The sequence below is a fragment of the Zootoca vivipara genome, chromosome 14, assembly GCF_963506605.1.
Source record: "Zootoca vivipara chromosome 14, rZooViv1.1, whole genome shotgun sequence".
NCBI classification, from domain to species: Eukaryota; Metazoa; Chordata; class Lepidosauria; order Squamata; family Lacertidae; genus Zootoca; species Zootoca vivipara.
Window position 1 is genome coordinate 27,900,779 of NC_083289.1, and position 21,906 is coordinate 27,922,684.

The following is a 21,906-nucleotide window of genomic DNA, read 5'->3' on the forward strand; positions in this document are numbered from 1 at the left end:
AGCTCACCAATGTCAGCGGCTTTTTGCTTCAAGCTCTCTGGCCTCCATTAGTGAGAGTGAACAGAGAGGAATGGGACGGAAGTGCTTCAGGAGCCGTTAAAACCTGGCAGAATGGCAGATGCAGAGGTGCCGTGCAGAGCACAGAAAAGCCACGTAGGGATCCTTTCTACACACACAGCCCGGGCTCTACTATTATTACTGTTATTATTATGCACAATTTATTTATATCTCACCTCTTCCCCAAATTGGGATTCAATGCGGCTTCCACAGATCAAAACGGCACAGTTTAGATACAAAATGCTAAAAATACACAAAAGGCAGTTGTTAAAAAGCAGTTAAACTCTAATAGAATTAAAACAATATGAAAAACAAAAAATACTGTACACTGTTAAAAGCTCTTTCCTTTTAAAAGAAAAAGTTTCCAAAGGCCTGTTTGAACAAAACAACCTTCACCCACTGGTAGAAGGAAAATAAGGAGGGTCGTCCCTCCCTGGGAACCTAAAGCAGAGCCTGCTGGTTAGCTGATGGTCCATCTGGTCTAGTATCCTGTTCTCACAGTGGCCAACTAGATGTTCTGGGGTCATTGTGGATCACTACAAAGACATTGCCCCAGAGTCCTGTAGCAGTAGAAAAGTGAATTCAGTGGTAAGATGTGGGAAAAGCCTGGAAGCAAGGATTATGTTGCTCTTATGTCCATCCTTGGTGCCACCACATCTAAAAAAAGAATATTGGGGAAATGGGAATTGCAACCAGAGGGGTCACCCCTTACTTTCTGTGGCAGCAGCCCCCTTAATGTAATGTTCTTAAAAAGCCATGGCGGGGGCAAATGTTTGGCTAAAATTGAGGGAAGCAGAGTGGAGCTTGAGGATTTCATTAAGGCAGTCTTTGCCAACCTGGTGCCCAGCAAGTCCAAAACACATAGGGTACTAGGTTGGCAAAAGCTACCTTAAGAGCCCATTAGCTCTACAGTCACAAGTACAATTTTCTTTGTTGAGGTATGCCCACTGGATGGCAAGGAATCACTTCTAAAGCCCCTTGCCCTACCAGAGGACAACATTCTGCCAGCAGGGGAAAATGCCACACACATTAAGGTCAATAGGGAGCCTCAGATTGCTGCCACTCTGCTCTTCCTTCCCCTGCTCCACCTCCCTTGCTGCACTGCAGGTCTCTGCATCCTCCCTCCCTCATTACTGCTGGTGTGATGATCAATCTAAAACTTGGGGCTGCATGAAGTGGAGAGTGGGAGCAGCAGGTTGAGTATGCAGCTGACCTGGGATAACAACCAGCAGACATTGGAAATTAAAATGGAGCTGTACTGTGGCTGTTTGAGATTAAGGGGGCTACACAAAGTGAAAGCGTCCTAAGCCTGAATGTGATTATTGGGTCATAGGCCAATTACACAAGCTATTAGGCTGCCTTGATCCAGATACATGCATGTGTTTTTTGCAGCTATTTTCCGTGAGAGTCCGTGAACTCAGGATCTCATGTATGCTGAGTCTCTCCTTTTTCCAGCTTAGGTATGGCTACATGGAAAGCTGGTCTATGGGTCTGAAGGAGAAGAAATGGGATACCCTAGGAAATTAATACAATTGCTCCAGCATGGCACTTTCTTCTGTGTCCTGGAACAAGGAGCCAGGCCTGCAGTCTTGCTGTGCCATCCTTTTCTCACCTAAAACTATTCTTCCCACCAGGGCCTCCAAAATAGGAGCTTTTACATCTCCCTAATGTCCAGGTGCTGTATCCTTTTTATTATGTTGCTACTAATCCCCACACAAGGGGGGCGGTGCCAACCACAGTCTTGCCACTGTCAGCTCCATTATTTCCCCTTTATGTGTGACGTCCCTTATCCCCTGCAAAAGGCTGGTTCCAAACACTTTGTGCATGGCTGCTGCGGAGGAAGCATTGTTTTGCCAGCAGGTCTTAAATCCTGCATGGGGCAGGGGGCTCTTTGCACAGGCTTCTTTTTATCACAAGTACCTGGTTGGCTTGTGCAGGGAAAGACAATATAGCTTATTCTGGTAGCATGGCCAGGGTTGGGTAGCCTCACAAGGTCACCTGAATATTGCTATGCAGTGCTAGGAGCCTTCCTTGCCTGGTTGGAGATGTGTTGTTGGTGAGCATAATCTTTGTGGTTGGTGGCAGAATTGCCAGGCCTGCTGTGGTGGGTGTGTCTATTCAGTGTTGCTGTTGACTCTGCTGCTGGTTCACCAGAGGAGGAGCGTGACTGTGTTATGCTTGGCAGTAGCTGTGGCCTAGCAGCTGCTAGGGGAGCACAAGGGCCATCTGATGGCCCTGCTTTTGGAGCACTTGGGTGTAGAGGTTTATAAAACTATAAATGAGAAAAGCATGAAGGGAGGATAGTTTTTCTTTTCTAGTAAACAGAACTTGCAGGGTCATCTGTTGACAGTGATAGCCAAGCAGGATCAAGAGGCAAAGGCTTGTCTCTGGCTGCCTCACACACAGAACCCATTAGAAGTCCCACCTAAACCCAGACATGGAAGGTTATTAGAGACAATTAGAGGGGCTCTTTTGGGCCACCCCTCCTCACCTGTGCAAAGGCCTGGCTGGGTGCACTTGCACACCTCGCTAAGAGAGACCAGGGTGGGAGAATGGGGGGGGATTCTGTGGTGCTGAGAAAGGAGGGCAGAGAAAGAGAGGGAGAAGCTCTGTGGGGAGGAGGGAGAGAAAAGGAAACTTGGCCAGGGCCGGAGAGAGAGGAAGTGCGAAAACAAAAGCGAGATAAAAGGGGCTGCTGCTGCTGCTCTCGCTCTCCCTCCTCTGCGCCTTTCTTTTTCTCTCTCCCTTTTTCTCAGAGCTGGGTTAGGAGGGGCTGTTTTGCATCCCTTCACGTCAGCCCTGCCTCATTCCCTTCTTCCTTCCTGCTAGAGAGAGAGAGAGAGAGAAAAGAGAAAGGGAACTGCGAGCAAGCGAGGAGCCGGCAGCACCCAGACGAGGATCTGCCCCAGAGGGAGAGGTGAAGCGGCCTCCCTTGCCTGCCTGCCCGTTACCCGCCCCCCTTGCCAAGCCTCTTCGGGAGTCCCAGGGTGAGTTCGCTTCAGCCCCAGCCAGCTGAGCCAAGCCCTCTTTTCCCGGGCCGGAGAGGAGGCGGGCGCCGATAGCCCCGCGGGAGGCCCGGTGGGCTGCCCCAACCGCTGCCGCCTCTATCCATCCCGGCGCTCTAATGTCAGAGCAGGGAGAGAGAGAAAAGAGTGATGGCGTCTGGAGAAGGAGGGGAGAAAGAAGGAAGGAAGGAAGGATAGAAAGAAGGGGGAGGAGGGAGAGGAGGACGCACAACTGGGCTTGGACTGCGGCGCTTCTTGTCTTGCTGGGGCTCGCAGCACGTGGGGGCTAACACTCGAGGAGCCTCCCCCACATCCTTGTTGCTCGCTTGCAACTTTCCCCTTCTCTTGCTGCTTTACAACACAAAGTTTTGCTCTGCAGGGAGCCGATCCGGGGAGTAGGGAGGGAAGCAGGCAGCGGCAAGAGCGGGAGGGGAGTCTCGGGAGGTGCCGGCGTGGAGCTGATGGAGTGGACCCCTCTTCGGTTGGTCGGCTTGCAGGAGGAGGCAGCCGGTGGGTTACCTGTTGCCTTCTATGCTGTGCTTGGCTTGGCTATAGGGGAACGAAGCCCTCGTTCTCGAACCGCCCCTGGAGAGGGAAGTGCCGGCTGGACTTTCCCGTTCTGTGCCTGGCTACGGTGAACTTTCCCTTTAACAATCCTCCGGATAGGATTGGAGGGGACGGAAAGAAACTGGAGGGGGACGGACCTGGTCCCTTGCATGTTGGCAGAGGCTCAGTAGTAGCGGGGTTTGCTCTCTTGGAAAGCGCGCCGCCTCAAACTGCAGCCTGCGGATAGTGCCTGAAGCTTCTCTGCCTGCTTTTGGCTGGCCTTGCCAAAGAGCTAGGAAGCAGCTTTCCTGGAGCGGTGGCTGCAAAGGAGGGGGGGGGGGCTTTGCTCTTTGTCTGCCCAACCCGTTTGCCTTCCGTTAACTCTAACAGATGAGAATGTGTTTTTCCTTGACTGATTCTGTGGACTCGCATGTGTTGGGATCTGGGCTGTGCAGCATCTTTTCTTTCTCTCTCCTTGACTGCCTTGCTGAAGTCTGTGTCATTGAGATGGTTCTTAAAAAATACTCAGGTGTTGCCCATAGAAGCTGCTCTTGCAGAGTGGGTTGGTCTGTGCTCTTGGGCACCTTCCCCAGCCCTGTCCATGTCCCTTCCTCTCCCACTTCCAGAATGATCTCGGAAGAATTTAGTACTATGTAGATACTTTGAGGAAACTAGAGGTGGGAAAACAGCAGATGATTCTGTTGATGGATGGTGACCTCTCCAATGATGATTCGCCGCTGCCACCGCCTCCCCCCCCCAAAAAAAACCACTGGCAACATCAAATGTTTATCTCAGAAATGCTTCAGCTACAGTTGTCTCCTTGAATGGAGGGTATGGTCCTTGCAGTATAGGCTAAACAGTGTGAACAACAAAAACTCGCATCTAAATTCTAAAGTGTTGTTTGCACTTGAGTATCAGGTATGCACTGTGTGGGGCACTCCAGATGGATTGCAGCAGGCAGCACAGAAAAGGTTGCTTGCTTGCCATCTCCCAAGGACTCTCTCAAAGCAACTCTGTCCTGGCAGAAAATCAAAGATTCACCTTTTAATCAATGCAACCTTGACTTCCGATCTGCTTTTGGAATGGTGTCTGTAACTCTTTAAGCTACATTTGCAACTGGCTGTGACTGTAAAATGACTGCCTGATGAAGATGGTGCTTCCTTCCTGACATAGCTTGAGAGGAAAACTCTAACAAGGGAGGGTGTTTCATAGGAAGGTAGCAATACCTATGGTATTAGATAAGTTATTAGATAATGTATATCTCTAAAGCAAGAATTTCATTTCCCAATATAGAGTATGTTACTGTTTTTATTAATAATCGTCATACTTGTATGCAACTGTTCCTGAAGCACTTTGCATATATCAAGGGTGGAGAACTTGTGGATGTTCTGGTGTTAAGAACATAAGGAGAGCCTGGCTGCTGGATCAGGCCAAAGATCTATCTAGTTGAGCACCTTGTTCTCACAGTGGCCATCCAGATGCCTCTGGGAAGCCAGCAAACAAGACCTAGTGCAGCAGTGTTCTCCCAGCTCTGTACTCCCATCATATTTGTCCCTGCCAGCTGGAGCTGATGGGAGCTGCAACAACATTTGGAGGGTCACGGGTTCCCCACCCCAGACATACAATATCTCAGTAATCATTACTCCCTTATGGAACTGAGGCTCAGAGAGAGTACCACGGGTCAGCCTCAAGAGGTCAGTATCTTTTCCTTATGGAGCTCAGAGATGGTCTACTGTGTGGAATAGCTTGCTGTTTAATAGCTTTCATGTCATTGGAAAGTGACATTCCTATGAGAAATGCTTAGAATCATAGAACTGAAGAGTTGGAAGGGATCCAGTTGTCTAAAATGGTGCATCACTTTTCCAAAAGCACGCACACACCTTTCTCTCCTGTTTTCCTTTATTCTTGCAATAGAACCTTTTGTAATTGGAGTGTGTCTAAAACATTTTCACATATTAGAAAAGACGTTGAAAGTTCACTGGAGAGTTTTGAATTTATTTATTTTTCTGTTTGGGGTGCTACAGAGTTTTCTTGGTGTAGAATTTAAGGTTAACCAGAAAAAGGGAGTTAGAGATTGTTCGGGGCTAAGCTGTAGGGCAGTGGTTCTTGAACTTTGGTGGGGAAGGGCCATGCTTCAGTGGCAGAGCATCTGCATTGCATGCAGAAGGCCTCAGGTTCAATCCCCAGCATCTCCAGGAAGGGCCAGGAAAAGACCATCTGAAACTCTGTAGCTTACTGTATGATAACTGTTTTGTGTGCAGAAGGTCCCAGGTGCAGTCCCCAGCATTTCCAGATAGAGCTAGGAGAGAACCCTGCATGAAAGCCTGGAAAGTTGCTGCCCATCAGTGTAGAAAGTAGTGAGCTAGATGCACCAATGTTCTCTCAGTATATGGCAGCTTCATATACCTGGGTGGTGTGGAGAATGAAGTTCCAGGAGGAATACCAGTAATAGAATTGTAGAGTTGGAAGAGATCCCGAGGGTCATTTAGTCCACACCCACCCACCCTGGTAATGCAGGAATCTCAACTAAAGCATACACGATAGATGGCCATCCAACCTCTGCGTAAAAACCTCCAAGGAAGGAGAGTCTACCACCTCCTGAGGCAGACCGTTCCATGGAGCCCAATTAAACTTGTGAGTATACCTGCAGAGCATGAGTTCTCAAACTTTCTACCCCTAAGGCCCGTTTGAGACATTTGAAAATTACTGAGACCCACCAGTCACAATGTGGTTGGAGGTGGAAGCTGAGTTTGGCATAGCAGTTGCAGACATTTTCTACTGATATCTAATTCATATTTGGAAATTGCTAAATTCTATGCCATTGACATTTCCTCGTGGCAAGGAGTTCCACAGCTCAGTTTTCCTCAAGCTAAGTACAGGCATCTGCTCTAGTGAGATTGTGAGGGCTTCTCTTTTTTTAGGCAGAATATGCTAATCTAGAGGTTCTTGAATGCAGAATACCTTTTCTTTCTCTTTCTGCCCTCACATGTCTCTGAGTATTTTTACTCTTCTCGTGTAATTTTATCTTCCATTTTCCTGCCGCACTCAACTTGAACCTTATTCCTTCCTCTCCCCCCCAAAAAGTGCCATTTTTATCTCTCCTTTCTAGCCCTGTTACATTCACTTTAACATTCCTCCTCTCTTATCCCCTTCCTTTCTATTCCCAGTTATCATCACCACCACCATCATCATATGTAATTCTGTAACAACATTTTATCTCACTAGCTAATTTCCTTCAACAACACCTCCAGCCCTTTCCCATCAGAGGAAGTAAGCCTTCTTCCTTCCTCCCACCCCCCCTCTCCTGACCACCTTTAATCAGCATATAAGAAGTTGCTGGCGCTGGTCCAGCCAATTACTATGGCATGGCTAGGAGGCAGAGGGAGGCCAATCAGGAGAATGTGGGCAAGCTGTGGCTCTGAGGCCTACCTGAAAGTGCTCAGTGTAGCAAGAATGGCCTCTGTATGGAAAGGGTTGACAGTCACTGCTTCTTGCCTTGATACCATTATGCTGGTTTCTCCCAGGCAGGAGTTTCACTTTCTCTTGGTCCTCAAAGCAGCTACAGCTGCAGCTTCAAGCATCAGTTAAAGGTGGGGAACCATTATCAAGAATTCAGGATGTGAAACTGTCACATAGAATTCCATTGACTTAGCTTCAGGAGCAGAAAAACACAAGCATGTGATATTGTAGCTGGTTTCTCAGCAAAACATTTAAAATGCTTTCAGTGTATCCAAGAAGATTATATTGGACCTGTCAGTGAAGGTCTGGTCTGCGGTTTTGGTGGCTATCCCAAGTGATCAAATGCAGGAATGAAAAGGGACGGAAGGAAGGAAGGAAGGAAGGAAGGAGGGAGTGCTAGAATTACAGAAGGAAGAATGCTAGCTTGTTCTAATTTTATCTTTCCTGTTTCGCTCTCTGTCTTGTGTTGCCTGTGTATGTACTCAAATATTTTACAGTATTCCTACCACAGACACATTTTCTGTCTTTCTGTTATCTTCACAGATATGTACTTTGGTGTAATTTCCTTCAAGTTGCATAGACACTAGGTCTTCTCAGTCCCATCAGCTTTGTAGCTGTTTTGTTCTGAGGTTTTCCTTCCTATCCCTTCCCCCTGCCTGTCCAGCTGAAAAATGTTGAGAACTGCTATACAACCCCCCCCCCTCAGTTCCTTAGCCATGTCTGGGGGGGGGAGTGTTTCCATGGGAGCTATTCCCCTCCCAGGATCCAGTGTGCCAGCTGTTCTGTGGATCTTCTTACAGCCCTTGAGATTAAAGGCACTTTGGCTTCTGTGTGTTCCTGGGTAACAGCACTGAAATTAAAAGAAGTGAGCCTGTGGGAGAACAGAGCAATGTTTCCCTTGCAGAGGTCTTTGTTCACTAAACTTACTCTGCTGCTTTCTTGTTCTCAAAAACTAAAATATGGATGTTTTCAAGCTTGCTGTCACATACGCACTCTGTTCTTAGATTGCTGAGTATTATTCCCACCTCTGCTCCTTATCAACCTTTTGAGTTAATCCCCCTGTCACACCTGTTCCTTTTTCTAATATCATCTTCTTGCCTGCCATTCTGTGGTCTGCAACCACTGACCATTATTTATACACATACGGTAGGCTCCAGAAGTATTCTGATCTCACATTTTGGTCTCATGATCATCTCCGACTGGCTGCCCGTTGCATGTGAACATCCCTTCAATTTGAAAAAGTTTGATAGTAAAATCCAACTTGGGATGGTGTGGAACAAGCAAACAAAGTTTCATCAGAAATGTTCCAAAAAGTTTTTAACAACCCAAGACACAGATTCTCCTACAGTTAATGGTTGTTGGTCATTGTGCTTCTGTTGTTTGAGCATAGTTCTTTAGTGCTTGCACAATAGTGTGAGAGCAGGTTGTGGTCTATTGGGGTTGCAGAGCTATGCCCCAGATTGTGAAATCTGTGTCCCTGGAGAAGTTTGGAACCTCAGGAAAGCCTTGCTGGATTAGACCAAGGATTCACCTTGTTCATCATCCTGTCTCCAGCAGAAGCCACTGCCAAACAGATGTTCCTGGGGAGCCCACAAGCCCAGGCATGAAGGAAAGAGACCGTTCTCACAGCTATGTGGACCTCTTGCCTCTTGAACATGGAGATACCAGTGGCTAATAACAGTTGATAGGCCTCTCTGCCATGAATTTGTCATTGCTACATCTTGAGGCAGCAAAATCTGTGGATTAATTATGTGTTGTGAGAGGAGGTACTTCTTTCATCTATCCAGGCCCTACTGTCCATCAGTTTAATTGGTTCTAGTCTTCTGGGAGGTTTTCCATGAAATTTCTAATTTTCCCACACCACTAAATCACTTGAGATCTGACCTGGCATGTTTATTGGTTCATATTTAGTAAACAGTGAAAACAAAATACCATGTTAATTTTGTGTGCTGTAAATACCTCCAACAGTCAAAAGTAGTTGAACTGAAATATAAGGGTGGGGCGAATCTATAAAACACACTTGCAGCACAATCCTATAATCAAGTTAGGCCAAATGGGGGCTATAAAGTACAGTGGAAGTCCCACTGTCCTAGCATAACTTGAAGATAATGTCTGTTGGACTGGAGATAACACCAACACACCTGCAGCACCAGCAGAACTCTTCTAGCATAAGCTCAAAACAATGCTGAGATGTGGATGGAACTGGGGAGAAGCAGAATTATGCCAAACCTTGTAGTGCTTCAGATGTTTTTCCTGCTCCAACGCCAGAAAAAAGTCCTGACCTCAACGCCAACTACAGAGCAGCTGTAGGTGAAATATCACCCATTCAATGGACTGGAGTGAGAGCCACTGTTCCCCATACCCTCCTGTCCTACTCAGGATGCCACAGAATCTAATCACAGCACACCAATATCGGTGTCAAAATCCCAGGGAGAGAAAGACCACAACTCAGATTTCTTGGTGTATGAGGCATGAGACCTTATTGCTCTGATCTCATGTCATGCATATAGAAAGAGCACATTGGTAACGCCTCTTACAGGTACTTGGGACTTCAGGTCAAAACACACTACTCTCTCAAACTGGGGAGACCAGAACAAAGCATCCCCACAAGCAAGCTACTAAGTTTAAGTGCTGCAGCTGTCTTCCTCACCTCTTGCTGGAAGACTCGTTCCTCTGGACCAGCGGGGAGCAGCATCTCCCACCCAGGCAACATGAGGGTCAGCATGCAAAGGTGTTCTCTGCTGGACGATGCTGATCCTGCCCAAGAACTCTTGTCTGGACATAGGGAACAGAACAAACAGCCGCTGCACACACACTGCAAGCCACCTGCAGGGGAAGGGACGTGTATTGCCTGCTTCTTAGGGGAGACTGAGGCAAGGGGGCTGGATGAGCGCTTGAGTGGCACCACTCCCTCTCTTGCTCTCATCCTCACAAGCACCACCTCTGCATCCAGGGTCCACTTGTTCCAGTTGCTGATCACTGCTCATTTTCTCTGTGTGTCACCCTTCACAGCTCTCTAACAGAGGAAGAGGACAAGAGGGCCTTCCTTATGCCCAGCTACATGCAGGCTTCCAGGAAAGCTGCACCTGCTGGGATTATCCTTTCTACACAGCTATGAAGCCTTGCCCACCTGACCACCCCACACTTCCAGTTCTTCCTCTGTAAGCAACACAACTCCTGCTACCCTGCTGTCTGTCATGCAACTTTCAAAGGCACAGGAGCCCAGCTGGGGCTACCAGTCTGAAAACTGGCCTATGTTTGTTTAGGCCTCTATCTCACCCCCCACTTCCCCAAAGGCTATTCAATAAAAGCTATAACTTTGCCATGTGTGGTAATCCTTTGCTACTAGGGCTTCACCATGTCCTCCCTATCTCAGTCCTGTTGAGCTGGCCTCAGGATGAGAGGGGGACTAGGAAGCATGATCCTGTGGGATGGATTTTAATTGGTAGAAGAGGATATATTAATTTCAATTTATCTATCCATGCGCCACATGTGTAGGTTGAACAGAGTTTCAAAATCCCATCCTTGGCTGCAAAATTAAAAGCATAGGAATTAGGCTGTAATATCTTGTTTTGGGCAAGTCCAGCTGGCTTCCCCCTTCTTACCCTGCTTAACAAAGAATCAGGCAACAACTTGCAAAGTTTAAAAATATAATTTACTCACTTGCATTGGTTCACAGCAATGGCAGTAGTAAAAACTATGCAGGAAATATATATTTACAGTACAACAAGCTTCAGGCATGTGCCTAAAGCTGAAGCAAACAGACCAATGCTGGTCAAAGGAAGAGAGGAATAGGAAGCACTATATGCTCCTTCCTGTCCAGGAGAGGAAGGGAAATGACACCAATTGTCCTGTCTACCAATTGTATTTCTATGGTCTGAGTATCTGCCTATCAGCAATACAGCTCTGTGGTATTAGCTCCTCCTTTTGCTAACTAGTAAGAATGTGCATTTTTAAAGGTTTGGCTGCTAATCTCCCACAGTTCCTGCAAAAGCTCAGGACTAATGACCCTTTTCACTCTCTGCCTAGACTCCAAGCATCATTAGGGTGGCAGACATCTCAGACTGTACAAGGGTCATCCGTCAGTGGTAGAGAATTCACTTTGCAAGCAGAAGGTCTCTGTCTCAATCTCCAGTATCTCAAGGTAGTAATCGGAATGTCCCCTGTCTGAAACCCCGGAGAGCTGCTGCCAGTCAGTGTACACAACTCCAAGCTAGGTGGATCAAGGTTGTGACTCAATATAAGACAGCTTCCTATGCTCCTACTTGGGTTGAGTGCTGTGATGTATGAGACAGTCAGTTGAGGTGAAAGGACTGAGAGACCTGCTGGGATGAAAGCCAGAAAACTGGGTCTGTCAGAGAATCAGTATAGTGGCAGTTTCTTGGGTGATCCTGACATATTCATTCAAAATACATATATTCTGCTTCAAAGCCCTTAAGAGGCTCTCAAAGCAGTTTACAAAGATCCTCTCATTCAAGTAAGTGTGGTACCAGGAGCAGAACTAACATGTCCATGCAGACCCTGTATGATTCAGTATTTTGGCTAAGGGATGACAAATGTCCTGTGATGTCTGCTCTGCCATTCCTCCTGGTGCAGTTGGAAATCACACCTCGTTTCCCAAATCCATACCATATGCCAGAAGTAACCAATGCAGTATCCTCCAGAAGTTGAATGGCCAGTGGTCAGGGAAGAGTCCAGCAACACTTGGAGGAAACCATGTTGGCCAGGCCCAGGCGGAACTTGTCTTGTTAGAATAAAGTTATAACTCGAACACCAAAACAAAACAAAAAAACAACCTGCTGGTCATTGGCGAAGGGCCCAGCCAGCTTAGCCCACTGTTACAACCATCTCAACCTCAAGTCCTCCAGATTTTTTGGACAGCAACTCCCATCAGACCCCAGAAGTTATGAACTGAAACCCCTATTGGCTTCAGGCATCATGGCTGTGCTCCCATCGGCTCCAGCATCCTACAGTTGTGGTGGCTGGGGCTGAGATGGGAATTGTAGTTCAAAACATCTGGAGGGTACTGGGTTGGGGAATTATGCATTTCCCAGTTTTCCAAACTAAGCTTTTATGGATTCCTTTTAAAAAGATACATTTTGAATACAGCTGATATAGGAAGTGTTTGTGCTCTTGGAAAGTCCATTGTGGTGGCTGCTCCAGCCTGCTGAACTTGGCAAATCCTCTGTGTGATGACTTAAATTGTCTTGCAGACTCTTGCTAATTTGAAATGCATTCTTGACTCCTATCTTTCTGTAGAGGGGTTGGTTCTTCAATGTTTGAGTGCATGCAATTAATTTTTAAGATAGGAACTTTAATCTCAATGTCTTGCTAACTTCCATATCAATCAGTTACCTAGAAAAGCATTTGTGTGCTGGTGCTGATGCAGTTGACACCTATTATATTACAATGGGTCAGACTGGGACAGTACACTCCAGCTCTAAAACATTTCCCACTTCTTCCTTCACCTTCTCTGTCATGGAGCTTACCTGAGGAAGCTTGGATCTCCCTGTACTCCCACCCACCCACCCTCGGCTCCTGTATTGGATTTCACATTGTGCAGGGAGGAAGTCCACTGTTGTGAAAGGGGAGAGGCATTGTCATTGTGCAGGTTAGGGCTGACACACCTGTCTGCCTTGAGAAGCATTGACAACAATGCTATGACTTAAAGACAATGTTATGACTTAAAGGGGTGGTTGTGTTGTGTTGTGTTGTGTTGTGGGGACTTCATTCCCTCCCAGTCATTATGTAGCACATGGAGCAACTGAGCAAGGAAATCGCAGCCCTCAACAGACTGGCTTAGCAATGCTGTGTATGTCAGAAATTACTTTTAAATACTTTTGTAAACTTACCTACATAGCCTTGTAAGCCAACTAATGATTTATTATTTCCTTTTAAAAAGAAATCCTCAGTTGTCTTTAAAGATACTGCCTTCCAAGTGTGTGATTCTTCTGAGTTATGATTTCCATTGCTTGAGTTATGGACCCTCCAAGACCCCATCTCTGCTAATCCCAAAAACCCAATGCTTTTTTATTCTGATGCTCTGACTAGCAATTCTTGGATGGAAGATGAACCCTGCCAACATTAACCCACCTGTGAGGAAGGTGATGCAGAACCCTTCCAAAGTTGTGCCAGTAGACCACAGTTTTCTGGACACTTTGGTCCAGTTGCAATAAATCTGAAGTGTTGAGAGGTTGTTGAAAAATATTTGAGCTGCTTTGGCTGCTTGAGGGTTTCAAGGTTTATTCTCTCTCTCTCTCTCTCTCTCTCTCTCTCTCTCTTTATGGCATGGGACCTTTGAGGACCAGGCAAAGGGCCTCATCTCCTCACCAACACACATGCCCAGACAGACACTCTTGTTGTCTAGTTTGGAGGTTCAATGGAAAGCAACTTGTTCTCTGCCAGCTCCAAGGCTGGGTGTTTCTGACAAGCAGGTCCCTGTTTCTGTTGCCTCTGAATATTTTCCCATAAGAGAGAGCCCTTCTCCTAATCTGTAGGAGGCTTTGTTTGTTAAAGCAGAAGCTTTCCTCTTAAAGAACCTATTTATTTTTCATTGGATTGTGTGTGCTTTTTTTTTCTCAAACAAGGATTCTTACAAGTCGCCTCACCATCCATTCGGCCAGATTTATTTTCTGCTAGGTTGAGAATCAAGTCTCTTTCCCTCCGCCTCCACTGGAAAGAGGGAGAATGTGAAAAAAAGAAGGAAAAAAAGACTTTTGCATTGTGGTGATTGGCACAGCCTGTGAATCAGGGGTCATTTTGTGTAGCTGTTTCTTTTCAAGCATTCTCCTCTCTTTCTTTCTTTCTCTTCCCCCTTCCATGCACAATCTATTCAGGCTGGAAGCATTCTTTCTTTTCAAAGTCTTTTCTGCCTCTCTCTCTCTCTCTCTTTTCCCCCTCCTTTATTTTTCATCTCTTTTCATTCTGTTTCCCTCCACCAACCCTAGAGGCTCTTTTTTCCCCTTTCCTCATTCCTCTATTCAGTTCCCTTTTTTTTGGTTGCTTCTTTTAAAATAGCTTTTCTATTTTCAGAGAGGACAGGGAACATGTAGGAAGAGAAGTCATTTCAGAAAGGAGGAACCTGAAAGTCTTTCTCCATTTATTTCAGCAAACGTTGTTTTTCAAGCAAGAGAAACAAGGGCGACAAAAAGAAACCCGTCTTTATTTTGTTCCTGCCTCTTCTCCCACAAACAGCGCAGCCCCAAACACACACACACCCAAATATTCATAAGTGATCACATCTCCAGTAACATGCTAAAATACTGGCAGCTTTGCTTCTTTATTATGTTGCTCTGGGCATTTTGGTGCAGAGACTAGAAACACAAGAGGCATGGCTGCTTTCCTGGATAGACCCCATCGATGCCTCTCTTTGCAACTTCTGGCATCACCCATTTCTTTTAGCTCTGCACCAAGAGTTGTGGGGTGCAGGGCCCACTTGGGTGCTGGATGCTGCCTTTAGAACAATTTTTCCTTCATGGTGAACCTTCAGCAAGGAGCTTAGGAGATCTCTGTGCTAATGCAGAGAACAATTTTGTGGGAAGCAGCAGTGAAGACTTACAGTTGTGTAATCTCAAGTTTGTAGATCTCTAGATGTGCATTGCTTAAAGCAGGGGTCAGCAACCTTTTTCAGCCGTGGGCCGGTTCCTCAGACCATGTGGTGGGCCGGACTATATAATTTTTTGGGGGGGGGGTGAACGAATTCCTGTGCCCCACAAATAACCCAGAGATTAATTTTCAATAAAAGCACACATTCTACTCATGTAAATGCACTAGGCAGGCCATACAAATAACCCAGAGATGCATTTTAAAGAAAATGACACATTCTACTCATGTAAAAACATGCTGATCCCCGGACCGTCCGTGGGCCGGATTTAGAAGGTGATTGGGCCTGAGGTTGCCTACCCCTGGCTTAACAATGAAAAGGTAAACCACTGTGAAGTGCAAATATTCTTTTAAGACTTCGAGCATGAGATTTTGTACATATTTTTGAATCTCCTTGTATATGTGAAGGTTGTTGGTGCATATACATTTAAATATTTGCACTTCACGGTGGTGTACTTTTTCATTGTTTTGCTTCTACCCCTGGTTTAAAGCATTGATTAGCCCCCAATAGCCATGCTAATCAGAATTTTTGAGCTCTGGCAGGATGCCACAAATACAGGCCCTTTGTTCATTACAACCAGCCTCTTATCTCCTGGATTTCATTCTTGAATTAGTGCCTTTTAGTAGTACCGGTAATTGTCTTCTGTAGTATTGATAACACTTTGCTTTGGGGAAAGGGTGTGAATTCTCCATTCCTGCTGGAGAGGATCAGGCTTGCAGATGGTGGAATGAGAGGTATAGCCAAGGGCAGCAAATTGCAACTCAAATACTTCATCCTGTGCCATTAGAGAGAAACCACAGAAGAGGCTTTCTTCTGTGAAAACCTATGATACAAGAGTACCTGACCCTTTCTCAGATGGTTCTCCTATGGCAATCTTCTCTAAACCAGTGGTCTCCACAGGCCACCTCCCATCAGCTCCAGCATCATATGGCTGGACTGGCGTCAATTCCTCAGCAAGAGATGGTACGTCAAGAAATGAAGACAGGAGTCATCCAGTAGACATGGATTTCCAAAGAGAGAAATGGAACAGGTCTTGGGAGCCAGAGTGTTGGGCTAGGTAAACCCAGCAAAAGCCAATTCTTAGGTGCTGATGCTTTCATTCATGTCAGGGCATAAAAAGTCTGAAGGGGGCTGATGAGGATGCTTGTTTTTTTGTGATGGAGATGCTCTCAAAAGTAGGAGGGTTGAGAGAACCTGCTTCAAATGAAAGCAAAGGTACAGATGACTAGGGAGCAGGGACACACCTGTCTGGAAGCCAAACCTACACCTGGGTTGGTTGCGTGGTGATGGTGATGTCCCTGCTTCTGCGGGAAGCAATCCTGGTTGTCCCTACATAGCAGTTGGATCTGGTTGGTTTCTTGAAGGTTGGCTTGGTGTGAAGGGTGCCCCTTCAGGTAGGAAAATGGGTCTTGGTGTTGGGTGGTCAGCCACACACTTTGGGGATTAAAGAGGGAGGTAGCCGGTGAGAAGGGACCCCACCCAAACTCCATATACCTTGCAGAGCCTGGCTTTGAAAGTTTCTTCCACCCACCCAAATATGTGATTCAGATCTAATGTCACCTGAAAGCTGAGTTGGGACATTAGAGGAGATGGAGGTGGGTGAGAGAGCGGGGTTGAATACAGAAGGAGATTAGGAGATTGATGAAAGTGAGAGAGAAAGAGAGAGGAGATAAGAGAGGCACACAGGACTGAACTATCAAGCTGAGAGAGGCGTTGCCAGGGAAACGGAAAGAATGAGGAAGAGAGAGAAAGATGGAGAGAAGCGGCAAGAATCAGAAATGGAAGGGAAGTGGGAGGGAGGGCAGGCAATGGATTTTAAAGGGTGAATGAGAGAAGCAGATGGATTTTAAAGCTTGCAGTGGCTGGACAGGCTGACCCCCCCCCCAACAAAAAAAAGCTGCCTATGCCCACAATCAATAATTCTAGGTGGGCTCCCCTCCGGCACCTTTGCTCAAGATTGGTACCATTCTGTGCCCAGGGCATGCTGGCTGGCACAGAAGTGGCTGCCATCATGGCCAGTCTCCAGCTTCAAGGCTGGCTCCTGTGAGGAGGGAATCAATACTGTTGTTCCCCTTTGCCTCTACAGCCCATTGACATGAAAGTGTGCTTAACAGGGGCCCTCCTTGCATTGTGGTGGAGCTTGCATGCAAAATGGGTCAGGCACGGAGGCCAGCCTGCAGGTCACTACATGGCCTTCTCCTGCTTGTCTCTGGGTGACCTGATGGGCCCCTTCTTGGCCCTGCTGTGCTCATTGCCGCCTCCGCCTCCTCTAATCCTCCCCCATACCCAGCCTTCTTCCTTCCTTCTCTCTTCCTTTCTTCTCCTTTGCCTGCCAGCCCCCTCTTCTCTTCTCCTTCCTCCTCTCTCCTTCCTGCCTCCTCCCCTCTCTCCTTTGTTTTGGCTGCCTCCATACACTGCTGTCCCCTCCCCCCACCTGCCTCTTGCTATCTTATTTCCCTCCATTTCCTCTTTTTGTCTTCCCTTGTTCACATTTCTTTTCTCTGCACCAGCCATCCTCACCCTCGCATGGTTTCAGAGCATGCAGGCAGCTCTGGCGGAGAATGAGGTTCATTTATTTCCAGTGGTTCAAAAGTGGGAAGTTCTGAGGTTGTTCTGTCTAGCTGTTCCCTTTGCCTCAGGGTTAGTCCAAGCCTGGCTTGTCTTTCTGCTCTGCACCCAGGAAGACTGGCTTTGTATTTCAGGCGAGGAACAGTTATTCTGGCTCAGTTATACTGGAGGAAGGAGTAGTATTCCTCCCACCCATGCTCTCCTCTCTCTGGCTTGACTTTCTGGTGCTTCCCAGTCACACAAAAGGCAGACACTGAGGGGGGGGGGGTCCTAGGGTTCTAAGGGGTGCCTCCAAGGTCCGAGTCCTGCCTGGCCCTGCTTGCCGCCTTCACAACCAAGGAGGCTGCTGTGCCCTTTCTTGTAGAAAGGAATCCAGCCCAACTTGGTGGGTGACAACATCCCAGTACCTGGGGAGGTGCAGCCATCGGACTGCCTACTTTTTCTGGAAGTGCAGAATTTGCCACATTTGGGGAGGCTCCTGACCTGGCATGCAGAAGCCCCCCCCCCATAGAAGGCCACAAGATTTTGCTACACCCTGGGCCCTTTACAATAAAGAATAAACACAGCACAACTGAGCCATTGTACAGGGCTCTATGGAATATATGGTTTCTGCTAGTCTTGGGAAATGGTAAGGATACAAATGTCTGGCCTGTCATCTGGCCACTAGGCATTCCCACCACCACCATCCCTCATTCTGCCAGTGAAGCACACCCATGTTTAGATTGCAGGGTTTGCTCCAGTTTCAGGAGTGCAGAATATTTGTTTAGCTCCAAAACATGGGATGCTTTCAGGTTCTAAGCTCTGCCCAATGGTGTTGCTTTCATTTTAAAGGATATGTCCAGAGTAGATGCTGCTTTTCCATTGCCATGATTTTGGAGCTGCCAGCTAGGGCCCCTGCTGGCCAACTGGGTTCTCTCAGCCCACAGCCCTCTGCTTGGCCTACAGGGTAATGGCTTCTTTTTCTCCCTTTTGTTCCTGCAGACAACAGAACCTTGATGTGTTTGATGGTATGAGCCATGGACCGCTTTGCCCACTCTGGAACACAGACAGATGCCGTGGTGGTGCTGTCTCTGGCCCAAGCAGCCGTCCTGGGCTTGGTGACTGAGAACGAGTTTTTTGGTGCCACGGTCAGCCCCGGAGGTTTCTTCTCCAGCTTCGCAGGCAGGCTCGACGGCATGTCCACGGTTGAGTTGAAGCAGCCAGAAAGCCATTGCCCTCTGGAGAATGAAGGCCAAGGTCACGTCGAGCCAGCGGAGGAGGATGAAGCAGCAGAGGCTTCCTTTGGGAAACATGCCCGGAGGAGGAAGCGCCCGCCTGTGAGGCTGGTGCCAAAAGTGAAGCCCGAGAAGGGGGAGTGGGGGCAGGAAGACGGCGTTTACGAAGCATCAGTAGCAAGTGAGGGCAAGGAGGAGCAGATGGGCAGCCACCCTGTGAGCCTGGAGGAGTCCCCCTGTGAGCAGACAGTGCAGAGCAGCGCTACCAAGATGATTGATCTCAGCACGTTCAACAGGAAGCCTCGACGCCTGCGGCAGCAAGCTCCAGAAGAGCTGTCCCTGGTCGGGTATGAGGAGAGGCTCCCAAGCACCCCACAAGCCAACCTGGACAGCACTCCGGGGAGTGCAGAGGCCTTCTCCAGTGACTGCGGCTTCCAGGCTGGTGCTCCTCCACCCTTGATCAACCTGGAGCATCCTGTGCCACACTCTCCTCCGGGGCAGGGCAAGAGCGAGCTGGGCTTTGTGTGGCAGGAGCCCCTGGACTTTGAGGCGGAGGCCCACGGCGAGCACAGCAAGAAGGTTCAGCTGGACCGCCTGGACATCAATGTCCAGATAGACGACTCCTACCTGGTGGAGAAGCGTTGGCAGTGTCGCCTGTGCGAGAAGTCCTACACGTCCAAGTACAACCTGGTGACGCATATCCTGGGCCACAATGGCATCAAGCCCCACTCCTGCCCGCACTGCAGCAAGCTCTTCAAGCAGCCCAGCCACCTGCAGACCCACCTGCTCACCCACCAGGGCACGCGGCCCCACAAGTGCCAGGTGTGCCACAAGGCCTTCACCCAGACCAGCCACCTCAAGCGCCACATGCTGCTGCACTCCGACATCAAGCCCTACAGCTGCCGCTTCTGTGGCCGCGGCTTTGCCTACCCCAGCGAGCTGAAAGCCCACGAGGGCAAGCACGAGAGCGGGCGCTGCCACGTCTGCGTGGAGTGCGGCCTGGACTTCTCCACCCTCACCCAGCTCAAGCGCCACCTGGCCACCCACCAGGGGCCCACTCTCTACCCCTGCCCAGAGTGCAACAAGTCCTTTCATTACCGCAGCCAGCTGCAGAACCACATGCTCAAGCACCAGAATGTGCGGCCATTCGTCTGCACCGAGTGTGGCATGGAGTTCAGCCAGATCCATCACCTTAAGCAGCACTCGCTGACCCACAAGGTAGGCCAGGCAGCAGAGCGCCAGGGTGAAGGGCATGGGGGGGCTATTGGGTAACCTATGCCTTTTCCCATCCGTGGCTCTAAGGGCTTTTCTAGAGGAGTGTGTGTGTCTACCTGCAGTGCCCTGAAGGGGTACCCAAAGGGCTTCACCTTAGCTGGTTTGCTCTTTTTGTTTCCCTTGGTCACCACAAACCTGGATTCTGAAAAAGAGGCCTTGCCACAATTTGGGTTAAAACTGCTTCCATAGGAGGGAGGGAGTGGGGATCCAAAGTGCCCTGGTCTCTTCCCCCTTGCTCTGAAATCCCCCAAACCCTACTGAGCATGAAATCACCATAGTTAGCACTGTCCTCCTTGGCCAAGGTGGGATTGGGTGGTAACTCTTGGCTGCAATGAAGCCTTGTTACCTGCCTGCTGTTGTCTTCAGGGCGTGAAAGAGTTCAAGTGTGAAGTGTGCGGGCGAGAGTTCACGCTGCAGGCCAACATGAAGCGCCACATGCTGATCCACACCAGTGTGCGCCCCTATCAGTGCCACATCTGCTTCAAGACCTTTGTGCAGAAGCAGACACTCAAGACCCACATGATCGTCCACTCGCCTGTCAAGCCCTTCAAGTGCAAGGTAGGTGGCGGAAGTGCAAAGAGCAGAAGCTGCCGCGGGTGGTGGAATATGAAGAGCCTGAGATCAGGGCTGCTGCCAGGGCAATGCGGAGTGGCAGAGCCTGCAAAGACAGGCCAGACTCAACTCCCAGAGGGGCAGTGGTCATTTCCAGAACACACTTCCCACATGAGCAACTGGATGTCCACATATCCACCCTCCTCTCAAGCACGGCTTTGTCATTCCGGTTTTGCCAGCTGCCTGGACTGAGCCCGGAAATTATTTTGCTGAGAGCTTTCAGAGCTGAGTGTGGAGTGGATCCTGGCTCTTGGCCGTTGGCCTGGAAGGGGAACTGGGGTGGATGCAAGCAGGTGAATCCCTCCCCTGCTGCCCACAGTCCAAGCTGCTCCAGCCTCCGCCAACAAGTCATCATCTCCCTTTCCCACCCCCACCTTCCACAGGTGTGTGGGAAATCCTTCAACCGCATGTACAACCTCCTGGGCCACATGCACTTGCACGCAGGCAGCAAACCCTTCAAGTGCCCTTACTGTTCCAGCAAGTTCAACCTGAAGGGCAACCTCAGCCGGCACATGAAGGTCAAGCATGGGGTGATGGACATCAGCCTGGACAGCCAAGGTAGGTGGGGTGGAGAGGGAGCTGAAGGGATGGGTCTAAGGCATCCCGTCCTACCCCTCCAGAAGCCCTGAAAGGCTGCACTGCAGCTCCCTCTGCAGGCTGTCTTGGTTGCTGGCAAAGGAGGCTGTGGTGGCCAGTGCTGAATCCACATTGCCTGCCAGCCATCACAGCACTACCGCCCAGGAGCTGCTCACTGCTTGTCCTCTGTTGTCCCCTCAGATCCCATGCTGCAGCTGCCAGGTGATCATGCAGAGCTGGACGGACAGCAGGAGATGGAGGACTACGAGGAGGAAAACTCGTATGACTATGGGGTGGTGGGGAACCCTGCCAACGAGTCTGCCTTGACTGAACACGCCATGAAGGAAATGGCCTACTACAGCATGTTGTAGCCTGGGGCAGGCTGGGTGAAGGGGACAGGCAGCTGTTTCCACCCGCTCCGAAAAGCTCTGTTCGGGCAGCACAGAATTTGATACTCTTGCCCTCTTTAGCTGTTTAGTCCTGCACTGGATCTGTGGAAGTCTTGCTGCCGCCAACCCTTGACTGGGCTCTGCTGCTGGGCTGGGCTGGCAGTACTTTTCTCTCCAGCTTGAAAGGACCAGGAGGGGGCAGCACTTGCCTTAGACTACCTCCCACAGCACCTTGCACCCAGCACAAAGAAGCAGAAGGCCCTGTAGTGGTGCTGATAGGCCAGGACCAGCCAGGGCTCAGTGCTACAGACACCAGGCTGTATTGCAGAGCCAAACTGGATCAGCTCCTGTATGTTTCTCTTACAAACTACCTCTGCCCTGCGCAAAAAATAAAAGAGGGGGACTCACAGCAGGGTCTCTGCCCCCAAACCAAATGGGTCTTGAGTGCCCCTTTGCCCATCCCCTCTTCCTGGCAGAGCAGTTAAGCCAGCACATCCCTGTGCAGCCTGTGGCCATCTTAAATTATTATGTCATTTCCACAAGGTGGATTGTCCCACTTGTGCATAGATCTACTGTGTTTATTTTCTGTTCTGAAGAAGTTC

At 48.8% G+C, this 21,906-nt stretch overlaps 1 protein-coding gene across 2 annotated transcripts; it reads left to right on the forward strand.

The window, feature by feature from the left end:
- The first annotated feature begins 935 nt into the window (after positions 1 to 935).
- Positions 936 to 21,699, forward strand: ZNF710 (zinc finger protein 710). 2 transcript variants are annotated; one of them, XM_035131097.2, is made up of 5 exons: positions 936 to 3,044; positions 18,220 to 19,670; positions 20,094 to 20,285; positions 20,723 to 20,897; positions 21,117 to 21,699. In XM_035131097.2, exons 2-5 carry the CDS (start codon positions 18,255 to 18,257, stop codon positions 21,284 to 21,286), a joined length of 1,953 nt encoding a protein of 650 aa, XP_034986988.2. In that variant the 5' UTR covers positions 936 to 3,044; positions 18,220 to 18,254; the 3' UTR covers positions 21,287 to 21,699. The 2 variants fall into 2 exon arrangements, with proteins under 2 accessions (XP_034986988.2, XP_060138607.1); XM_060282624.1 differs by lacking the exon at positions 936 to 3,044 and having other exon boundaries at positions 17,705 to 19,670.
- Positions 21,700 to 21,906: the final 207 nt, after the last annotated feature.

Excerpts from the sequence above, each read along its gene's own strand:
- ZNF710 (XM_035131097.2), top strand. The coding sequence starts at position 18,255 with ATGGACCGCTTTGCCCACTCTGGAACACAGACAGATGCCGTGGTGGTG. Across the intron at positions 19,671-20,093 it reads AGCACTCGCTGACCCACAAG|GGCGTGAAAGAGTTCAAGTG; the intron begins GTAGGCCAGGCA and ends TGTTGTCTTCAG. Across the intron at positions 20,898-21,116 it reads CATCAGCCTGGACAGCCAAG|ATCCCATGCTGCAGCTGCCA; the intron begins GTAGGTGGGGTG and ends TTGTCCCCTCAG.